General features: G+C 39.9%; 1 protein-coding gene across 3 annotated transcripts in view; it reads left to right on the top strand.

The window, feature by feature from the left end:
* LOC136883521 (sortilin-related receptor) overlaps positions 1-19,275 on the top strand; it is a 698,235-nt gene that overhangs the window by 510,021 nt on the left and 168,939 nt on the right. For all 3 annotated transcript variants that reach the window (XM_067155885.2, XM_067155884.2, XM_068229722.1), the window contains exons 23-24: positions 2,336-2,627; positions 16,783-16,997. In XM_067155885.2, the coding sequence (XP_067011986.2) occupies positions 2,336-2,627; positions 16,783-16,997 (507 nt within the window). The remainder of the gene's footprint in view (positions 1-2,335; positions 2,628-16,782; positions 16,998-19,275) is intronic.

The following is a 19,275-nucleotide window of genomic DNA, read 5'->3' as shown; positions in this document are numbered from 1 at the left end:
TACCAACAGTACTGGAACTGTATGATTGTACTGTAGTATTTTAAGGGTTTCAGTACAGTGTGGTTATATAAATACTGTACTCATTTTATTTTCAAAAAATTTCCTTTAAAAATTACAGTGCGGGAATTATTTGTGTATATTCCAGGAAACTGAAGGTGGTTCAAGAAGAAGGAGATGATGATGATGATTACGGCAAATCTCTGCAAATTCATCTCATTTCCGTGCCCCGTTTTGCCTGCTGCTTCTCCAAACATTTCCCCTTTCGTGCTGCGTCTCGATTCTGCCCCTCCTGCATACTCTATGTAGGCATGGGTTGCGAATGGAGTTGCGAAGTGTTGTTACTGCTGTTTCTGGAGCCGACCCTCTGTACTATATCATCTATCAACTGTTTTTGGAACCTAATGGATTTATAGTTTAACGTCCCTCCCGTGTTAACCCCGATAACTTGTGGTATGATAAATGCAAATTAGCAAATATTAAATATTGTTTCAAGTTATCGTTGTTATTGTTAATGTTGCATTTTCATTATGATGATGATGATCTGACAGTATACTATTAAGTAAACTCAAATATGAACTTTCCTGACATAAAACAGGAAAACAAAGTGCTTCAAGTGCAATTTTACAACAAATATTTTACCAGTTGTGGATCGTAGTAGTCTACGGTAACATGTCTGCCTCTTACCTGCAGGACTTGGCTTAGATTCTGGCCTGTTCACCTCCCGGTGAGGAGCTATCAGACAGGGAGAATAACGGCTGAGAGGGTTCATTTGGCCAATTCGGGTCGTACCACATTTTATTAGGGAATTACCAGGGGAGAGATGTGTAGCTATGAATACAAAGTGTTCCCAAAACAGTTGATAGATGACATTATTGCATCAGTGGGATGCAGTGTTGTGGTTTAATTTGAGTAGGCCAGGCCTTATATTGCTCATTCGCATAACTTCATTTATGGACCGTAATTCGTGGTGTTCAATGTCGTAGTTTCGTATAGACAGCATGATGTACGGGAGTCAACTCTGATAGGTTTGGTTAAGGCTTCATTCTCTGTGTTTATTTTCATTGGTTTTATCTATGCAAGAATTAAGGGGCTTGGGAGTAAATAACGGTAAGGAACACGGCATGTTTAGCAACCACAAACTTGTCAACATTGTGATTCGCTTGTGGTTGCCATCTCCCTACCAGTTTTATTATTCAAGTCTAGATTTGTTGCACCTTTCATGGTTTTAACAATTCATTTCAATTGACAATCAATATCTGTTCACCATTTTCGTGATTGTGACTAGACGTAACATTAAATGCTCATGGTCTGTTATGCCAACGCTTTGTGACTTGATTGATGGTATTTAAACTATACCATTACGCTCGCCTTTGTTAACCCTCTACTGCATGAATTATTTTTCGTTTTCGTTTGGTGAAGAAAATTTCAAGCTTTAATGCTCAACATACGCTCAGTGGTTTAGATATACCAGCAATTCTTAACTGGGCCTAATAGCTGAACACTCGTATGTGATGTGGATTGCCATATTGGAATATATATACGATTTTCCACGATTTTACGCTAAGCTTTTAACATTCAAAGACAAAACATTACTGCCTACTGGCCATGGGTACGTATTGCAGGGCGCAAGTATACTTGCACGACCGTAGGTCGGTAATGTCTTTGAGGTTGAGCCAGAGGTACTCCTGAAGTCTGTGGTAATATGATGGGGAGGGCCCACGTAAAATAAACGGTGGTTGGTTCGCGTGGATGTTGACGGGGTGGAAGGAGTACCTTTGGTTGTAGGACTGTTTTGTCTTACGTTATGTAAAAAAAAAAAAAAAAACAAGGCATCACTGGTATATGTGTTTGACTGTACAGTTGAAGGTGTGCCGTAAAACTACCTCTGTCTATAGTTATTTGTTGCCTAATGGCAACAGTATGCAGTAGAGGGTTAATGATACACTCTTAAAATACCACAGGGAAAATGTCAAACTGATCAGTCATGATGATGGGAGCAAGCAAGGCAACTGCACATGTGGGTAGGAAGGGAACACATCACTTAGTTGTTTACTGTTTGAAGTGTTTCTTGATTTTAATGCTTTAAGGTTATTTTAAAACAGATAACTTTCACACTGGTCCTCTAAGTTGTGCTTGTGCACTCAAGCTTGTACAAGCAGGTTACAAAATCGACCCATCTCGTCCCGTCATGATTCCAGCGTGAGACTATCCTCTGTCACTGGAATGCTGACCTCCAGTTTGAACTCTTCTGATACCTACATTTACTGTTTTATGATTCATATCTCCTGAAATAATTATTACTGTGCAAATGTAAGCCAGTGCTATTGTACTTCAGGTGTTGACAATAGGAGTGGATCGTACTGGTATCACAGAGTCCAGTTTCACCATTACCTGGGCAGCTCCAGCAGACAAGAATGAAAGCCTGGTCTACCTCCCAACGTGGCGTGAACTGGACGTGAAGGAAGCCAAGTGGTACAATGCCTCCAAATGGGTTGCGGGTTCAATCTTCACGTTCAAAGATCTACACGCAAACAGCAGGTACAACGCAACTGTGTACGTCAGGAAGGCTGGCTCGGACAAGGTGTATCCTCCTGCCATCTACGTGCAGGCCACCACTCTTGAAGGAGGTGAGTTTGTCTGCAGTTATCATTCCAGAAAGCTTGCAACCATAGTTTGTTGAAATAGTAACCAGAAAGTAAGTCAAAGAAGTTTATGTGTAGCACACAGTAACTCTGGTATAATTGAGTAAGGTGCAGTGGATCTCAGTAAATACTGAACCCTCCCAAGAGGTTAATTCCATGAAGGACAAGATGGCCAGGATTTAGGACATTAGTTGAAGATGACAGTAACATAAAAGTGACAATGTATAATTAATGTATGTATGTCCAACCTTTGTCCCGTTTCTCTACAGGGTCGTGTATGAAGTGCGATGTATCTTTGTAGTGAGTTTTTACGATCAGGTGCTTTTCCTGGCATCATCCTCATCAGACTTTAATAACGTGATAGCAGGAAGGGAGAGACTGAACCCCAGTGCTGGCACACAGCCTACTCCTGTCGAATAGAACCAAGGGGTCTCACCTGATGGACGAATCACCGTCAACAGCTTTGAAATTTATACCAGTATGGCATACTTAAATGACATTAAAACTTAGTTAATGGTCCAGTGCATGAAAAAAAAAGATACAGGGTTTTGACTGTTACAAAGGCTACACTACGAATATAAAAATGTCAGTATCTCAGTTGTTAAGTTCTAAAAAAGATAAACACGACAATAGACCTGTCAAACAAGCCTGGAGGTTCTAAAGCTTTTAATTTTAAGGGGGAAAATAAACGCACATAGGCCACATTAGTGTTAGATTTTAAATGTCTAAAGTATATTAGTAACAGAATTTCCTTCAACTTTTACATGTATTAAATAAAAAACTCTGGGTCATGGAAAATGGAAACAGAACATAAAAGAGAAGTACCTAGCATGGGAAGGGAAAAAGAAAGAAAGATTTAAGTGAAATTTGCAGGAAAAATTTTGATGAGTTGCTCACTCTCCTAGAGACCAAACACTTTGAATAGAACACCAGGTATTAGGTTCGTAAAACATGAGCCCATCGAGAGTAAGGGCCTCAATAATAAAAAATCTGCTGAAGAAAATGTATCTCTCCCTCAGACAGATGAACACCGGGAGGAGAAGGAGCTCACTCAGGATGTAATGGAGTGCCCAAAACACCAGGAGCTGGTGATACATGGCGGGCAGGCAGGAATGCGAGATCCATCGTGATCGCTGTTACGTCTGATAATGATGCCAGTGATTAGGAGTAAGCAGGCCGTGAAGGCAGTCGTTAAAGATTGAAACCCATGCACTGTTAATTATGTCATGATGGTGCTGGTTGAAATTCAAGGTAAGATGAAGATTCACAAATGTCACAAGCTCAAAAGAAGAATAGAATTGAGAAGAAAGAACTCTCTGCAGCGCAAGCAGAATTGTATCCAGTTTTCATGTGTAACCTGGGTTTCTGGGCAATTGTTCAATAATGATAATAATTATGTTGTTTGATTTATGTCCCACTAACTACTTACACAGTTTTCGGAGATGCCGAGGTGCAGGAATTTTGTCCCGCAGGAGTTCTTTTACGTGCCAGTAAATCTACCGACATGTGGCTGACGTATTTGAACACCTTCAAATACCACCGGACTGAGCCAGGATTGAACTTGCCAAGTTTGGCTCAACCGTCTGAGCCTTTCAGCCTGGCAATTGTGAAATAAGGCAGACTGCTGCGGTTACTAACAAGTAAACCACGACAGTACCACTATCACTTGGATAACGCCAGCTCTGTTAACTGTGGAGTCAGTGATGATGATAACTATTAAACATCTTTTATATTGGTGTCCTTAAAACTAAAATTACACTGAGTGGCCAAAAGTCCCAGGAATTAATGTCACATTAGAAAATGTGTTGTGTATGACTCCTGAACATTGCGGACAGCTGTGGTGTAGCTGAGCAGTCTTTGACAGACACCAGTGTTGTAAAGATGGCAACACGTCGATAGTTAACCGACTGATCATCAGCTCGCGGCGCATATGTCCTAGCATTGCGGAGATTACACACGAATTCGGGTTTCCAAGTTCAACAGTATCGAGGTTGGATCTTCAGTATCACAGAGAGAATGTGACCACCCGCGTAAACTGCCGGATGGAAAGACCACAGTTGTTTAACGAATGGACATCACGTCTTCTCCGCAGAATGATACTGGGCGCTGGACAGGCTAATGTGAGTCAGATCACTGCCCAGTTGAATGTTGGGAGTCAGGAACTCATTTCTACCAGGACTGTAAGGAGGCAACTGCATCGCATAGGCTTCACCAGTCGACAACCAACTCTTGTGCCTTTGCTGACACCTCAACACGGAGCTCAACATCAGCAATGGACCACGAAATAGTGGCGGCAGTGTTGTGGTCCGATGAATCCCGGTTCCAGTTTTATTGAGCTGAATGGCGCGTGAGAGTGTGGCGTATGCCCCATGAAGCTATGGATCAGTTCTGGCCTGGGCAGCGATCTCATGGTCACAACTAGGCCCCATTGTCCGGCTGCTGGGAGCGCTGACTGGTACACATTATGTGGACATTCTTTCAGACAATCTGCATCCCTTTCTGGCCCTAGAGTACCCTGATGGAGACGCCATGTCACCGCTCTGTGGTGGCACTCAGGTGATTGGAGGAGCACTCCAGTAAAGTTACAATCATGGATTGCCCCGACCTTACTCCAGTTGAGTATTTATGGAATGCTGTTGATGCTGGTGTACTCTTCATGAACCCCACACCAACTACACAAGAGCAGTGTAAGATGCGTGGATCCAGATCCTTCCAGAGCGATTCCAACACCTTGTATACCTCACCATATTGCTGCCGTTCTGAGGGTTCACGGAGAAGCAACTCGTCATTAACATCACATGACTTTTGGTCGGGAATTGTCAGGGAAAGCAATTTTTTACTATCCATCAGATTGATTGAACTGCTATTATATGGGGAGTTTCATGTTTATTCTTTGTTTCTTGTATTTGCTCTCAGAAACAAATGACAGATATTTTTCACTGTAGAAAAAAGTTGTCTGTGTTATACTATATTGTGCATATCACTTTTGCATAAAGGAGTGGATTCATGAAACACTATTTGGTCTTGTTAATTACCGCACGAAGTTTCCTATCTTCCTTTCTCAGTTCAATACGGACAAAAATGAAACTCTTAGATTTAAACGATTTACAGTTAGTCGCAACTTCAGATTGTGACACAGTGCATCACACTGCCTGTTCTCTGCACAGCTTTTCCACATAACAATTTTTTTAATGCTGTCTTACAGATTGATACCTATAACCTTGTTCACAATTTTCGGACGTCAAGACTTGTAGAATGAGTGCTGGTGTTTTGATGCTAAAACAAGATGAGGTATTTCAAGACTCATCTATCATAGGACTTCATTGTTGTGTTTTCTAGACTTTCTTTTTAAGGCTGAAGAAGGCCCAATGGCCGAAGCATGTTTTCTTGAAGACACATTTTATTGTATTGACTAAGGTGGAATACCGTATTTACTTGCGTATTAGACCCCTTTTTTCCAATATGCGATAACCTCAAAATTTTGTGCAGCAAACACATGACTTCTAGGCTATAAATTGTACGTGTAAACAAACGTTCTATACTATTATTTAACAAACTTATTTAAGTTATATTGGCTATTTTCGATAGAAGGCAGTATTTCTAAACGTTAAAAGACAATAAATGTTTAACACGGCTTTTAGGCCTACGGTACATATATAAGTCCATTTTAGTTACTCATATCACGTCATTCGTTACATCTCATTAATTCCTCTGGTGAAGTCGACGTCGGGAAGGGCATACGGCCATAAAAACTTGCCACGAAGATTTGTCTCGCTTCCTACTCGACCCCGTAGAAGAAAGCGATAAGGGTATCATGTTATCATATAATTAAATATTGATACAAAAGAACTTATTGGCCAGGCATTTCTTTCTGTCAGTTCAGCAGTAGGCCTAGCACACAGTAAACCTGATCACTGCTTTCATTTGAATTATCGCCAACTTCCCTGCCTTGCTACCGGCGCGGCATGTCGGCATTCTAAGTGACGTCATCTTCACTGCTATCTCTCGTCGGTCGCATCAGCCATGCTTCATTCTCTTTGAGCCATGAACTGCAATCAAGAGCACACGAGGTCCCGTCTTTTTGAACCTTTTAAAAATAATTTTGTTCCCGACTATAGAGTCTAAACAGTGTAAATCTATTCCCAGATGGTCTCTGATATTTCCAGTTGGTGTATATGTAGCAGAAGCCACTCCTTCCGAATAAAGCCGTACTGTAGAAGGCATGCCAAACCATCAGCTGATAACTAGCGTATGTTACGAGTTGTACTTCTGAATGTAATACATAGTAACTGGAAACATTCTTTTGATAACTGCGGCTGTTGAAACACAGACCCTTATTATTAAGTATATCTCATGCTTGTTCTCTACATTTATCACATCTGGATTTGCGTAAACAGCTGTCCATGAGATAAGATTGACCATATTGTTTAGGTTAGGTATATTATCGCCCTGATAGTGCCAAAAGTTTGACGGGAAAAAAAAAAGTTAAATAACAGAAAACTATACTGCATTTATGGATATCTACAGGTGTGGCGGTAATGCGTTTTATTATCATAATGTTTAATTTTGTACGTTCGTTGTCTTTTTATTAACGGGTACACTAGTATGTTTTGTTTGGCGTCTCCGAATATCGGGTTTGAGGAGTAAGGAGGGAGCTCTCCTGGTTCCGTTAGTACTGCCAACTGAATGGAAATGAAATGTGAATTGAATCGATAATATGATCGATCGGTATGAATTTTCTAAACCCTTGTTATCTTAAGCCACCAACTGTGTCACACGCACATTATATAACATTTCTCGATGCGAATCTTATTCCTAGAGTGAATTCTATAGGTTGACTTTGCTGTGTAAATAACAACAGTATTAGTATGTAAAGTGTACGCCAGATGTCACTAGCGATGCATAAGCGATTCATAATTTGTGTTTCTAAGGTTGGCAGTACCAATCTTGAAGATTGCCGAGGTCACCCGATTCAGCACTAGGGTGTAAATCTATCGCTAAAAAGTGTGCAGATAATACGTGGGGACATAAAATTATTATTATTATTATTATTATTATTATTATTATTTATTTATTTGTTAGGTACGTTGGTGAGTAAAACAATCGTTTTAATTGGGTAGCTTTTATCACGCTTTAAACTTGCTTCTCTCCAAATGTATACCTATATTGGCCCGAGTTACGAGATATTAAACGACCACTTTGTTAATGATCTCGCCTGCAACAACCGCGAATGTTTCTCAACTAAAGTAAACTCGTTTTCTCATCCTGAGGTGCTACAGCTCTTTTTGTACACACCCCCAGTGGAGGGGAGTTACATGTACCACTTTTACCACATATCAACCTTCCTGCCATTCGTAAATCTCTGGCAGTACGGTACCGGGAATTGAAGCCAGACCCCCCAAAACAGCAACTAATTGTGCTAATCATTACGCTGGCGGATATTATTAACTACAAAACACAGACATATAGCATGACTGATGCATGCTTGCAATGCGCGGGTTGGACACGAAGCTAGGCCTATTCAGCTATCTGTGCGACGTCATCAGATTTGCAGTAGACCTACGCTACAGAGGCAGACATGTCTTAACTACGAAACACAGATGTACCGCATGGATTCAACGCGTTTTTCATTGCGTAGGTCGTACAGACAAAACTATTCACAAATTTGTGCGATATCATCAGAGCTGCAATAAGACTTGTACCCGCTTCGAAGGGGAATCATCATCGTTCTCTGATGAATTACGTTGGGGGGTCTAATAGGCGAGATTTATTTTTTCATTTTCTTCGTCCCGTAAAGCCAGGGAGGGTCTAATACACGAGTAAATACGGTAATATATTTTTCTTTACTGTACAGTCAATATGGTTGTCAAACCATTGATCATTTCTTCCTTCAGCTCCAAATGAAGAGCTCTACCAATATCTGGAACATTCTGGACCACATTTTTATTAAAGTAGGTGACTCTGGTACACTGTTGATCTCCAGTCTATTACATCTGGTATAGTGTTCTTGGTCATTGTATTTAATTGTCAGTTACTCAGTGTCATTGTTTTCACTTAACAAGTTTACATTTATAGTCTGTTGATTATTTGCTGTTGTTTATCGCTCAAACGACTGCTTTCATGAGACTTCTCGTGGCAAGCAGTGATTGATTTCCCAAGTTCTCCTTCAGTCTTTGAGTGATTTGATGCACAGATGGCACCATGACTCAAGCAATACAGTGTGTATGTTTCAGTCTCATTGAGTTCTTACACATTTGGTTTGATGACTCAGAACATTCAACTTTAGTGTTTGCTGCTTGTTTGGGTATAGGTTTGACACATTGCCATGGTTTCTCAGAGCTCTAGTAGAGGTTCACTGATATTTAAAAATGAATTCTTTAAAATAATTCATTATGAAGGTTCCACATAATATCTGTCATCCATTTGGAAATAGGGACAAGTCATTTGGAATGAAATGTTGGAAAAACTTCCGCTGAGTGATGTATTAGGAATCATTATAATCTTCTTCTTTTCCTCTTGGGTACATGCATTCAGGGAATGCAATTCCAGAAATCGTATATTAGTATTTTTCTTGAAAAATGAAAAATAATTTATTCCCTTTAGAACTCTTTGATGGACCTGCCCTTCATTGCAGCAATAAGAAACACAACACTTAAAATAAATACAAGCTATAGCTTCCTTTTTGCCAAATTTTGTTAGAGTATAGAAAATAAATTATATTTATAAAACTTGAACAAAAAAAATGTATACAATAATCCAAATAATTATTATGTTAAGAAACAAACTGAAATCAACAAAATGTGCTTTAATTGCTAATAATGCACCATTGTCATACAGATACTTTTAAAAATTAAAACACAAGTGGGTGACTGGAGATTACCTAGGCTCCTCCTCAATAAATTCCTCAAAATCAGAAAATGGATTGCTCTTGTTGAGGTTCTGGCAGTTTTCTCCAAAATGTGCAGCAAGTAAATCTGCAACATGTGCTCATGCCACGCATAATTCTCTTGCCATATGTTCAAAAATTAGTTTTGGTGGAGTGAAACTGACATAAGACGTTTCTGCAGGGAACAACACGTGTTGTCACCCCAAAACAGTCAACATTAATGAAAAGAACACTTTTAAATCAATAATAAGGATAAAGGGAAATATATCAAACGACGAGACAACAGTTCTAAACATCACAAGTTTCGGAGACACACGTTGTTAGATACAAAAAACAAACAGGATTACCAACATGACAATTAGTGAAGGATGTGGAAAAGCGGGCTGGGATCCCTAAGAGGATGGAATATTACTTGATGTCGTAGAGAAGAAACGTTAACGCGGTTACCCTTCAGTCCACATTTACTGACAAATAAAAAGAAGGCTTTACGTGAGAACAGAACAACAGGAAATTAAAACAACGGTAACATTGGCAGTAAAGGTGTAACAAAGAATACTGTAAATGAACCACGAGGTTCGTATCCATGACTTTCACAATACTTAAATTTAACATTACAGGAATCTGTGCTGCCGCACATCAGTTACTAAAACATTTCTACCTTACTTTTCTTTAAAGGTGTATTTAACCTGAAAATACAAAACTCTTCACACAAGTGCATGACGAAACGTAACCGGCAGCATCCTAATTACAGACAGTAATACTTTAAAGTTACATTGAAAAAAATGGAATCAACTTTGCAATTTGATTTACAAGGAAAATAAAAAAAAACTAAGAAACTTATTGCAGAGGCCATTGGAGTTGCTGCTTTTCCTAAAACACTTCTGTGAAAGACGCATAGCTCCAACTGAAGTGCATTAAATCGGAATAGAATTACGGGAGGCAGTGCCGGAGGAAAATTAGTTTTACGTATAAACAACCAAATATATTAATTTTTAAAAAAGGGGTTTGCCTCCAAAATCAAAAGGATATGCCTAGCTTTAGAGCTAATGCATTACAAGAAAGGTCCAAGGTAAACTCTGCGTGTAAAAGAAATTTACATTTTAATTTAAAATTTGAGAGAAGAAAACATGCTTACCCAGAGGTGGCTGGAGCCCGCTGACAGGACGACTAGTGAAGTGCGTCCGGCTGCTAGGCCATAGAAAAACGAGACACGGACAACAGCCCTGCTCCCACCAAGGAGCCAAAGGCCGGAAATTGAGAAACGTGCAAAAAGCCAATCAGGGAAACTTGCTACAATTCAGACATAAATTTCACCAATAGGCGAGGTCGTTATTCTAACCTATCAGAAGGCTGTTTGAGCAACATCCTTCTGATGAGCCAGCAAAGGACAGGAAACGACAAGAAACACACTCCTAGAAATGCCCCGTGCCCGTACACCCTGTGACAAGTGTTAGATACTGCACACAATTAGTTCAAACATTAACAAACACAACTTCAAATAAAATTTTACATTCTTCCAAGATCAAAATTTCTTCATAATAGTGTCTCTCTTGATGTCAGTGAATTAAATATTTAAAAAATATATATATTACAATAAATTTTAGAACACAAGTTTCTCTGTCCTTTCTTGATGTAAATAAATTTCTCCGTCCTTTCTTGGTGTTTCCGAATTAAATAGACTGTTGAAACACAGGTCACATCTTCCCCCCCCCCTTAAATTCCAGCTATGCTCGAAACAAATACACTTTAATTTTACTGAGGGGGGGGGGGGATTGTGACCACACACCCTATCCGACACACTTGCACTTGTTCTCCCCGGTGACATCTATCTGGATCAGAGTGTTCCACGTTTGACCACTTGTTTTGCTGTTTTATAGGGTCACTGGCACCAGCCGGCTGCCAACAACTGTATCCACATTCAGTCCCACCATGGCCTCCATGAGCTCACCCATGTAGTGAACTTACAATAAGCCAGTAGTGAAGCGTGGCACAGTACAGAGCAACTGCCACCACCAGGAACTTTAGGTCACTCAACTCCAGGGTTGGATGCTAATCAGCCAGCACAGCAGGTTCTCCTTTGGATGAACCCAGTTATCCCAGTCACTGTAACAGAGGTCAATCCACGGGAGAAAAAAGAAGACATAAGGAAAAGCCAGAAGAGCTTTTCAAAATAAACGAAAGGCTGCAGTGTGGGTTTTCTATTTTTCTTCACTTATGCTGATAACTAAGTTAGAGGCACCAAACTGGTGGCTCAATAAGTCAATGTGGGGAGAATCCTCGCACCCTATGATTTCGGGATCTCCAACCCCCCTCCAGGCAAGCACATTTCATAAATTTCAAAAGATAAAAGAAAGGGAGTTTTACCTTAATTCTGAAATTTACACATAAAATCCCTAGTTATGAACCTGAATGCAAACCTTACATAACCTAATCTTATACCAAAATACATTATACTCAAGGAAACAAATACCTAAGGACACCTAGTATGGTCACAAACGACCATTCTCATTCCCGAACAACTAAAACAACTCATAACTAAAATATAAGGATATCCAAATGTTCGCTGGCCAGCATAAAAAAAAAAAAAAAAAAAAAAAGTTGCCTAAAACTCAGATTTTCTTATAACTACCTAAATTCCTTATAACTAAAACACACAAACATTTTATTTGACCTTTTAATTCCTATCTTTAATAATCATGTCTCAGATAAAAATAATTCTTTCTTTTATAATTTGTTTAAATTCCCCTCTCAGCAGCAGTCTTTCTTTCCACATCCTTCAGCCCACTTTAGACACCCTTCCCCTCCCTACCTTCTCCTTTGTTTATGGTGCCTGCTTCCTACAGCAGGTCAGTGCTTGTTCTCGATCAGACATTAGAGATGAGTCTCATAAATAATTTTTCTCCTTTTTAATTCATGTTTGTTGGTTACTGTAGTCACGTCCTAGTTTGTGAACCATGGGCAACGGCTGAGTGGCCTAGTAAGTGGTCCTGAGAGTCGGGATACCAGTTGCTATGGAATGGGAGTGGGCATCTCGGACATATTCTGAGTCGTGGCCCTCCTTGTGCTCAGGCGGCTAGGACTATACAATTCACCGGTGGTCCATAACCCGAGAGGAGAGATCCTCACTTGGACTATGTGCAAGTAGGGCAGCATCCTGCTTCATGAATTTACCGAGCTCAGAACACTTTAAGCAAGCCTCGGACCTATGGGAGTAATGGAGTCCCACTCCCATTTGACAGGCGAGGGACTCCTTGGAAACAACTTGGCGAACGAAATCGAATTCGATGGAGAGCTATCAATATTAATGGGGCTTATGGAAGAAAGAAGGTAGAACTGGCTGAGTCAGCAAGGAGGATGCATCTGGATGTGCTAGGAGTAAGTGATATTCGGGTAAGGGGAGATAAGGAGGAAGAGATAGGAGATCATAAAGTGTACTTGACGGGTGTTAGAAAGGGAAGGGCAGAGTCTGGGGTAGGGCTCTTTATCAGGAATACCATTGCACGCAACATAGTTTCGGTTAGGCACGTAAATGAGCGAATGATGTGGGTAGATTTGTCAGTGGGAGGAATTAGGACAAGAATTGTGTCCGTGTATTCACCATGTGAGGGTGCAGATGAGGATGAGGATGAAGTTGACAAGTTTTATGAAGCATTGAGTGACATCGTGGTCAGGGTCAACAGCAAGGATAGAATAGTGCTAATGGGCGATTTCAATGCGAGAGTTGGGAATAGAACTGAAGGATACGAAAGGGCGATTGGTAAATATGGGGAAGATATGGAAGCTAATGGGAATGGGAAGCGTTTGCTGGACTTCTGTGCTAGTATGGGTTTAGCTGTTACGAATACATTCTTCAAGCATAAGTCTATTCACCACTACACATGGGAGGCTAGGGGTACCAGATCCATAATAGACTATATCTTAACAGACTTTGAATTCAGGAAATCTTTTAGAAATGTACAAGTTTTTCGGGGATTTTTCGATGATACGGACCACTATCTGATCTGTAGTGAACTAAGTATCTCTAGGCCTAGGGTAGAGAAATTGAAATCTGTCTGCAAACGAATAAGGGTAGAAAATCTCCAGGACGAGGAAATTAGACAGAAGTACATGGATATGATTAGTGAGAAGTTTCGAACAGTAGACAGTAAGCAGGTTCAGGATATAGAAAGTGAATGGGTGGCATACAGGGATGCTGTAGTAGAAACAGCAAGGGAATGCCTAGGAACAACTGTGTGTAAAGATGGGAAAAGGCGAACATCTTAGTGGAATGATGAAGTGAGAGTAGCCTGTAAACGTAAAAAGAAGGCTTATCAGAAATGGCTCCGAACAAGGGCCGAGGCAGACAGAGATTGGTACGTAGATAAAAGAAACAAAGCGAAACAAATAGTTGTTGAATCCAAAAAGAAGTCGTGGGAAGACTTTGGTCATAACCTGGAAAGGCTAGGTCAAGCAGCAGGGAAACCTTTCTGGACAGTAATAAAGAATCTTAGGAAGGGAGGGAAAAAGGAAATGAACAGTGTTTTGAGTAATTCTGGTGAACTAATAACAGATCCCAGGGAATCACTGGACAGGTGGAGGGGAATATTTTGAACATCTTCTCAATGTAAAAGGAAATCATCATGGTGGTGTTGCAAACAGCCAAGCTCATGGGGAGGAGGAAAATGATGTTGGTGAAATTATGCTTGAGGAAGTGGAAAGGATAGTAAATAAACTCCATTGTCATAAGGCAGCAGGAATAGATGAAATTAGACCTGAAATGGTGAAGTATATTGGGAAGGCAGGGATGAAATGGCTTCATAGAGTAGTAAAATTAGCATGGAGTGTTGGTAAGGTACCTTCAGATTGGACAAAAGCAGTAATTGCACCTATCTATAAGCAAGGGAATAGGAAGGATTGCAACAATTATCGACGTATCTCATTGATTAGTACACCAGGCAAAGTATTCACTGGCATCTTGGAAGGGAGGGTGCGATCAGTCGTTGAGAGGAAGTTGGATGAAAACCAGTGTGGTTTCAGACCACAGAGAGGCTGTCAGGATCAGATTTTCAGTATGCGCCAGGTAACTGAAAAATGCTACGAGAGGAATAGGCAGTTGTGTTTGTTTTGTTGATGTAGAGAAAGCATATGACAGGGTACCGAGGGAAAAGATGTTCGCTATATTGGGGGACTACAGAATGAAAGGTAGATTATTAAAATCAATCAAAGGCATTTATGTTGACAATTGGGCTTCAGTGAGAATTGATGGTAGAATGAGTTCTTGGTTCAGGGTACTTACAGGAGTTAGACAAGGCTGTAATCTTTCACCTTTGCTATTTGTAGTTTACATGGATCATATGCTGAAAGGTATAAAATGGCAGGGAGGGATTCAGTTAGGTGGAAATGTAGTAAGCAGTTTGGCCTATGCTGACGACTTGGTCTTAATGGCAGACTGTGCCGAAAGCCTGCAGTCTAACATCTTGGAACTTGAAAATAGGTGCTTTACGGAAGCGAAAGCTGGGTGGACTCAGGATATCTTATCCATAAGTTAGAAGTAACAGACATGAAAGTAGCAAGAATGATTGCTGGTACAAACAGGTGGGAACAATGGCAGGAGGGAGCTTGGAATGAGGAGATAAAGGCTATTTAGGATTGAACTCGATGGATGAAGCTGTATGCATAAACCGGCTTCGGTGGTGGGGTCATGTGAGGCGAATGGAGGAGGATAGGTTACCTAGGAGAATAATGGACTCTGTTATGGAGGGTAAGAGAAGTAGAGGGAGACCAAGACGACGATGGTTAGACTCAGTTTCTAATGATTTAAAGATAAGAGGTATAGAACTAAATGAGGCCACAACACTAGTTGCAAATCGAGGACTGTGGCAACGTTTAGTAAATTCTCAGAGGCTTGCAGACTGAACGCTGAAAGGCATAACAGTCTATAATGATAATGTATGTAATGTATGTATGTATGTATGTATGTATGTATGTATGTATGTATGTATGTATGTATGTATGTATGTATAATTTTTTTCTGTATGTTTATTTATTCCTAATTCTGGCTATCATTTTGTGATTTATTCTTTGCCTGAGGTCCTAAGTGAATTAAGAAATTATATTATGACAAGAAGATCATAACCATTAAAAAAATTATTATAGGTATTTTAAAGTTATAATTATTCCTGCAACATTGTCTTTGCCTGCTATACAAATGTTTTGGTTATCACATAATCTGTTTGGCTGAAGATGGCCACCAAGTGGATGTAGATGTAATATCACTTACTTGATACATTGTATTGTCAGTTTATTTCTTATAGATTATTACAAGGCAAATATGCACCACACTAGTCAATTTCACACGATTATCTTCCTAATCCAGGAATAGTCCACCGTATCACGTATTCCCTACACTTTACTGTACCACTCAACACAAAATAAATGTTTAATTTGTGAATGAAATGTGAAATACCAGCTCACTGTGTTATTCAGCAATCTCGCTGCTAACCGGCAAGCAAAACTGAACATTCCTGAGGCTAACGAAGGTGCAACTTATCCTGTCAATGGAATTTAAGGCCTTTTTCCGTAATCACGCAACTGTGGCGACGGCTCTTACGCGAGGGATGATAACTAACATTTTCAGGGCTAGGGAATATGTGATTGTGCTAAGCAGTAATAATGAAAATTAATGATGCAATAAGCGAGGTATTTTTATATAGATTTAATACGACGAGAATATGAACTTCAAATTTACAACGTGCTAAGCAGGAAAACATGTTAAGGAAGAACACACGAACGAGGTTTCATTGTATATAAAACATAGAAGTCTTGGATAATCTGTTGACTTTCTTCTAACAAACGAGATGTTACGCAGCTGCCGCTGTAGAAACTCTATTAACCTAGCACTGTTGCATGAAAAGAGCTGGTTGCATAAAATCTTAAGTTACAGTTCCTGCAGCATGGGAGGAAGAAGAAATGTTCGTGAGATATTCCATCCTCACTCGAACTTACTGATGATTGTTATCTGCATCTTTGTAAGAAATTATGCACCCATCAGATTTCATCTTTGTAAGAAATTATGCACCCATCAGATTTTCAAAATCATTGTTTCAAAACCTTTCCTCTGCCAGGAATATTGTTCAGAAGATCTAATTACAGCAGTTTTGTATCCAACACATCATTCACATTCAACATGAGGGAATGGTGATGCTAATTTAACACGGAGTTGAGCGTTACCATTCATTGTGTTGGAAATGAGTGATGTTATGTTCCATGTTTCAGTTCCCAGTCCTCCCTGGAACGTGACTTTGATGCAGAAGAGTGGCAATAAGATAGAAGTTTCCTGGCATGCTCCTGCACAACCCAAGGGAGTGATAAAGAACTACTTCGTCCACTACACTCCCCCTATTCCTCCAGTAGTGGGCATTGTGCCCGGCCATAACACCAAGGCTATCGTGGAATCGGGTTTTGAAGGTGGCAGCAACTACTCCTTCTGGGTTTGTATGCTTTCTTTTTCTTATTATGTAAAATTGTTTTCATTTTTAACCCTTAAATATATATATCTTCAACAAGATTTTAGAAAATGATGTGGACAAACTGTGGATGAGCATCGTACTCAGATTTGAAGTTTGAAATTCGTTTTGCCTCTTTGTGATCACTGATCCACATTGACACATCACCAGGTGATGATGCACAGCTGCTGAAGCTCCTTTACCTAGGTACCAATAGCATCAATGCTCTTCATATTAGTGATAGGTATCCCCTGCAATTTGCTCTAAGCAGAACACGTTATGATTGCAGCAAGAACTGTACAAAACATCTAGAGTGTGATTACAATTTCTGAATGAAAGGGACAAACGGAATGAAGTAGCAGATTGAATACGGTAGAATGCTGGGTTTCCGTGCATAAATGTTGGCAGACATGTACGTAAGCGCCATTTTTCTTTTGTTTAAATTTCGCCACGGAGGAACGTCATGTGTCACCAAGTCCTGGTGTCTGCAACGATATAAATAGGGGACGAAAACGCAAAATTAAATATAGTAAATGGAAGAGGAATGAAAAGAAATGCAAGCGGAATTTGGGGCAACCATATTAGGCACACAATAACCTGCTGAACAGGTGGATGAAACGTGTTTAATGGGAGATTCATATGTATTATATGTGCATATCTAAATATGTCTTGCTCTCTTTACAGATTGCTACCACTAAATGTAGAACACAGAGTTTGGAGGACAACAGAATGATGTTTGAAGAGTTCTACAATTTAGACTACAATGCACAAACACGTCATTGCAGATATCAAATGCAGGGAGAGGTGCACACACTGCACATGTAAATACTTTTTAAGAAAAAATGCACAACAAATTCAGGTATGCTAGAATTACTGCTAGATGTCTGCAAATGCTTCAAGAGAAGATAAAATGTGGCATTCCCTTTGAAGACAGAAGAGGTACATCCAAAGAATCTTCAGAACAATGTGAAAGATTTGACAAGCTACCAAGACAAGAAAGCCACTACTCGAGACGTAAGAATGAAAAGTTCGGCCTGAGTTCCAATTTGAATGTTACTAAGCTTTACTAACTCTTTAAAGAAGAGAATCCTACAGTACAATGCAGTGAAAGATCGTACGGAAAATTTTTTAGGGGAGAATATAATTTACGCTATGGAGTACGACATTTGGACTCGTGGGTATTGTGATAGACTGTTGACAGTGAAAATGAAACCGAAAGAAAAAAAAAAAATAGAAGAAGAGAGCAAAGTGCACCGAAGCAGCTTATTCCATTCTGCAGAAGGATACTGAAACAAAACCTACGTTGTCATATGCACAGACCTCCAGCAGGTACTGTACTGTCCTACCCTTAACCAGAGATGCCAACTATTACGATTCAATGGTATTAATTACGAATCACCCATCATAATTACGCCTTTACGAATCACGCACCACAGTTTATGATTTTTTGTTGATTTTTAAATCTAAGTGTATGAAGTGTTCAAAAGGATACACAAGGAATGCCATTACAGCTTGAATTCTCAGAATATTCTTTTTGGATTTCTCAGTAATCATTTAAACCCCTTTTGTGTCCCTCGTTTAAGAATATTTCGAGTTTTCACGCGCTGAACGCAGTGTGTGCTTCCAGAACGGGAAAACTAGGGACTTGTAAAGTGGTATATCTTGCGGAGTTGTCTTTGTTCGTCACATGATCGGACTTCCATTCAAGTATGCGACTTCTTTTGTCTTTGTTTTGGCGGCAAAGTGGTGACAAACTCCGTTTCATTGTGAATACTGTGTGCGTGACTGTTGAAGTATTTATTGCGATTTTGCTTGCCAGATTTACATACAGTATATTCCTCTTCCAGGATATAAGCTAATCGTGTGTTAACGAAATGCGAAAGGTTTGAAATAATGAGGCAATTTCTTGTGCAGAAAAATACGTGTTATGACGTTACCGTGACTAGTGATGCTAGTAATAAACCAAAAATAGTTGAAAAATTTAGGGAGGAATACTCGAATGAATGGCCCTGTTTACTGCATTCCTCAAAATCTCATTTGCACGTGTTTTGTGTTGCGTGTAGCTGCGATTTTTCAGATGCGCGTGATGAGGAAGAGCACGACTGAATTCCGTGCTAATATGAACTCCGAACTGTAAGTGCAGAGGATGCACATAATATCAAAACAAGAAGCATGTCACCTATGAACGTTTACCAAATGCTAAGCGATTGCACTGATAAGGAACTCAAGTACTCAACAAAAGAAATGATCCTCAGATATGTAC

The sequence above is a fragment of the Anabrus simplex genome, chromosome 11 (assembly GCF_040414725.1).
Source record: "Anabrus simplex isolate iqAnaSimp1 chromosome 11, ASM4041472v1, whole genome shotgun sequence".
In the NCBI taxonomy this organism is placed as follows: domain Eukaryota; kingdom Metazoa; phylum Arthropoda; class Insecta; order Orthoptera; family Tettigoniidae; genus Anabrus; species Anabrus simplex.
The sequence above is the reverse complement of the archived record's forward strand: the minus strand, read 5'-3'. Positions and strand labels throughout refer to the sequence as shown.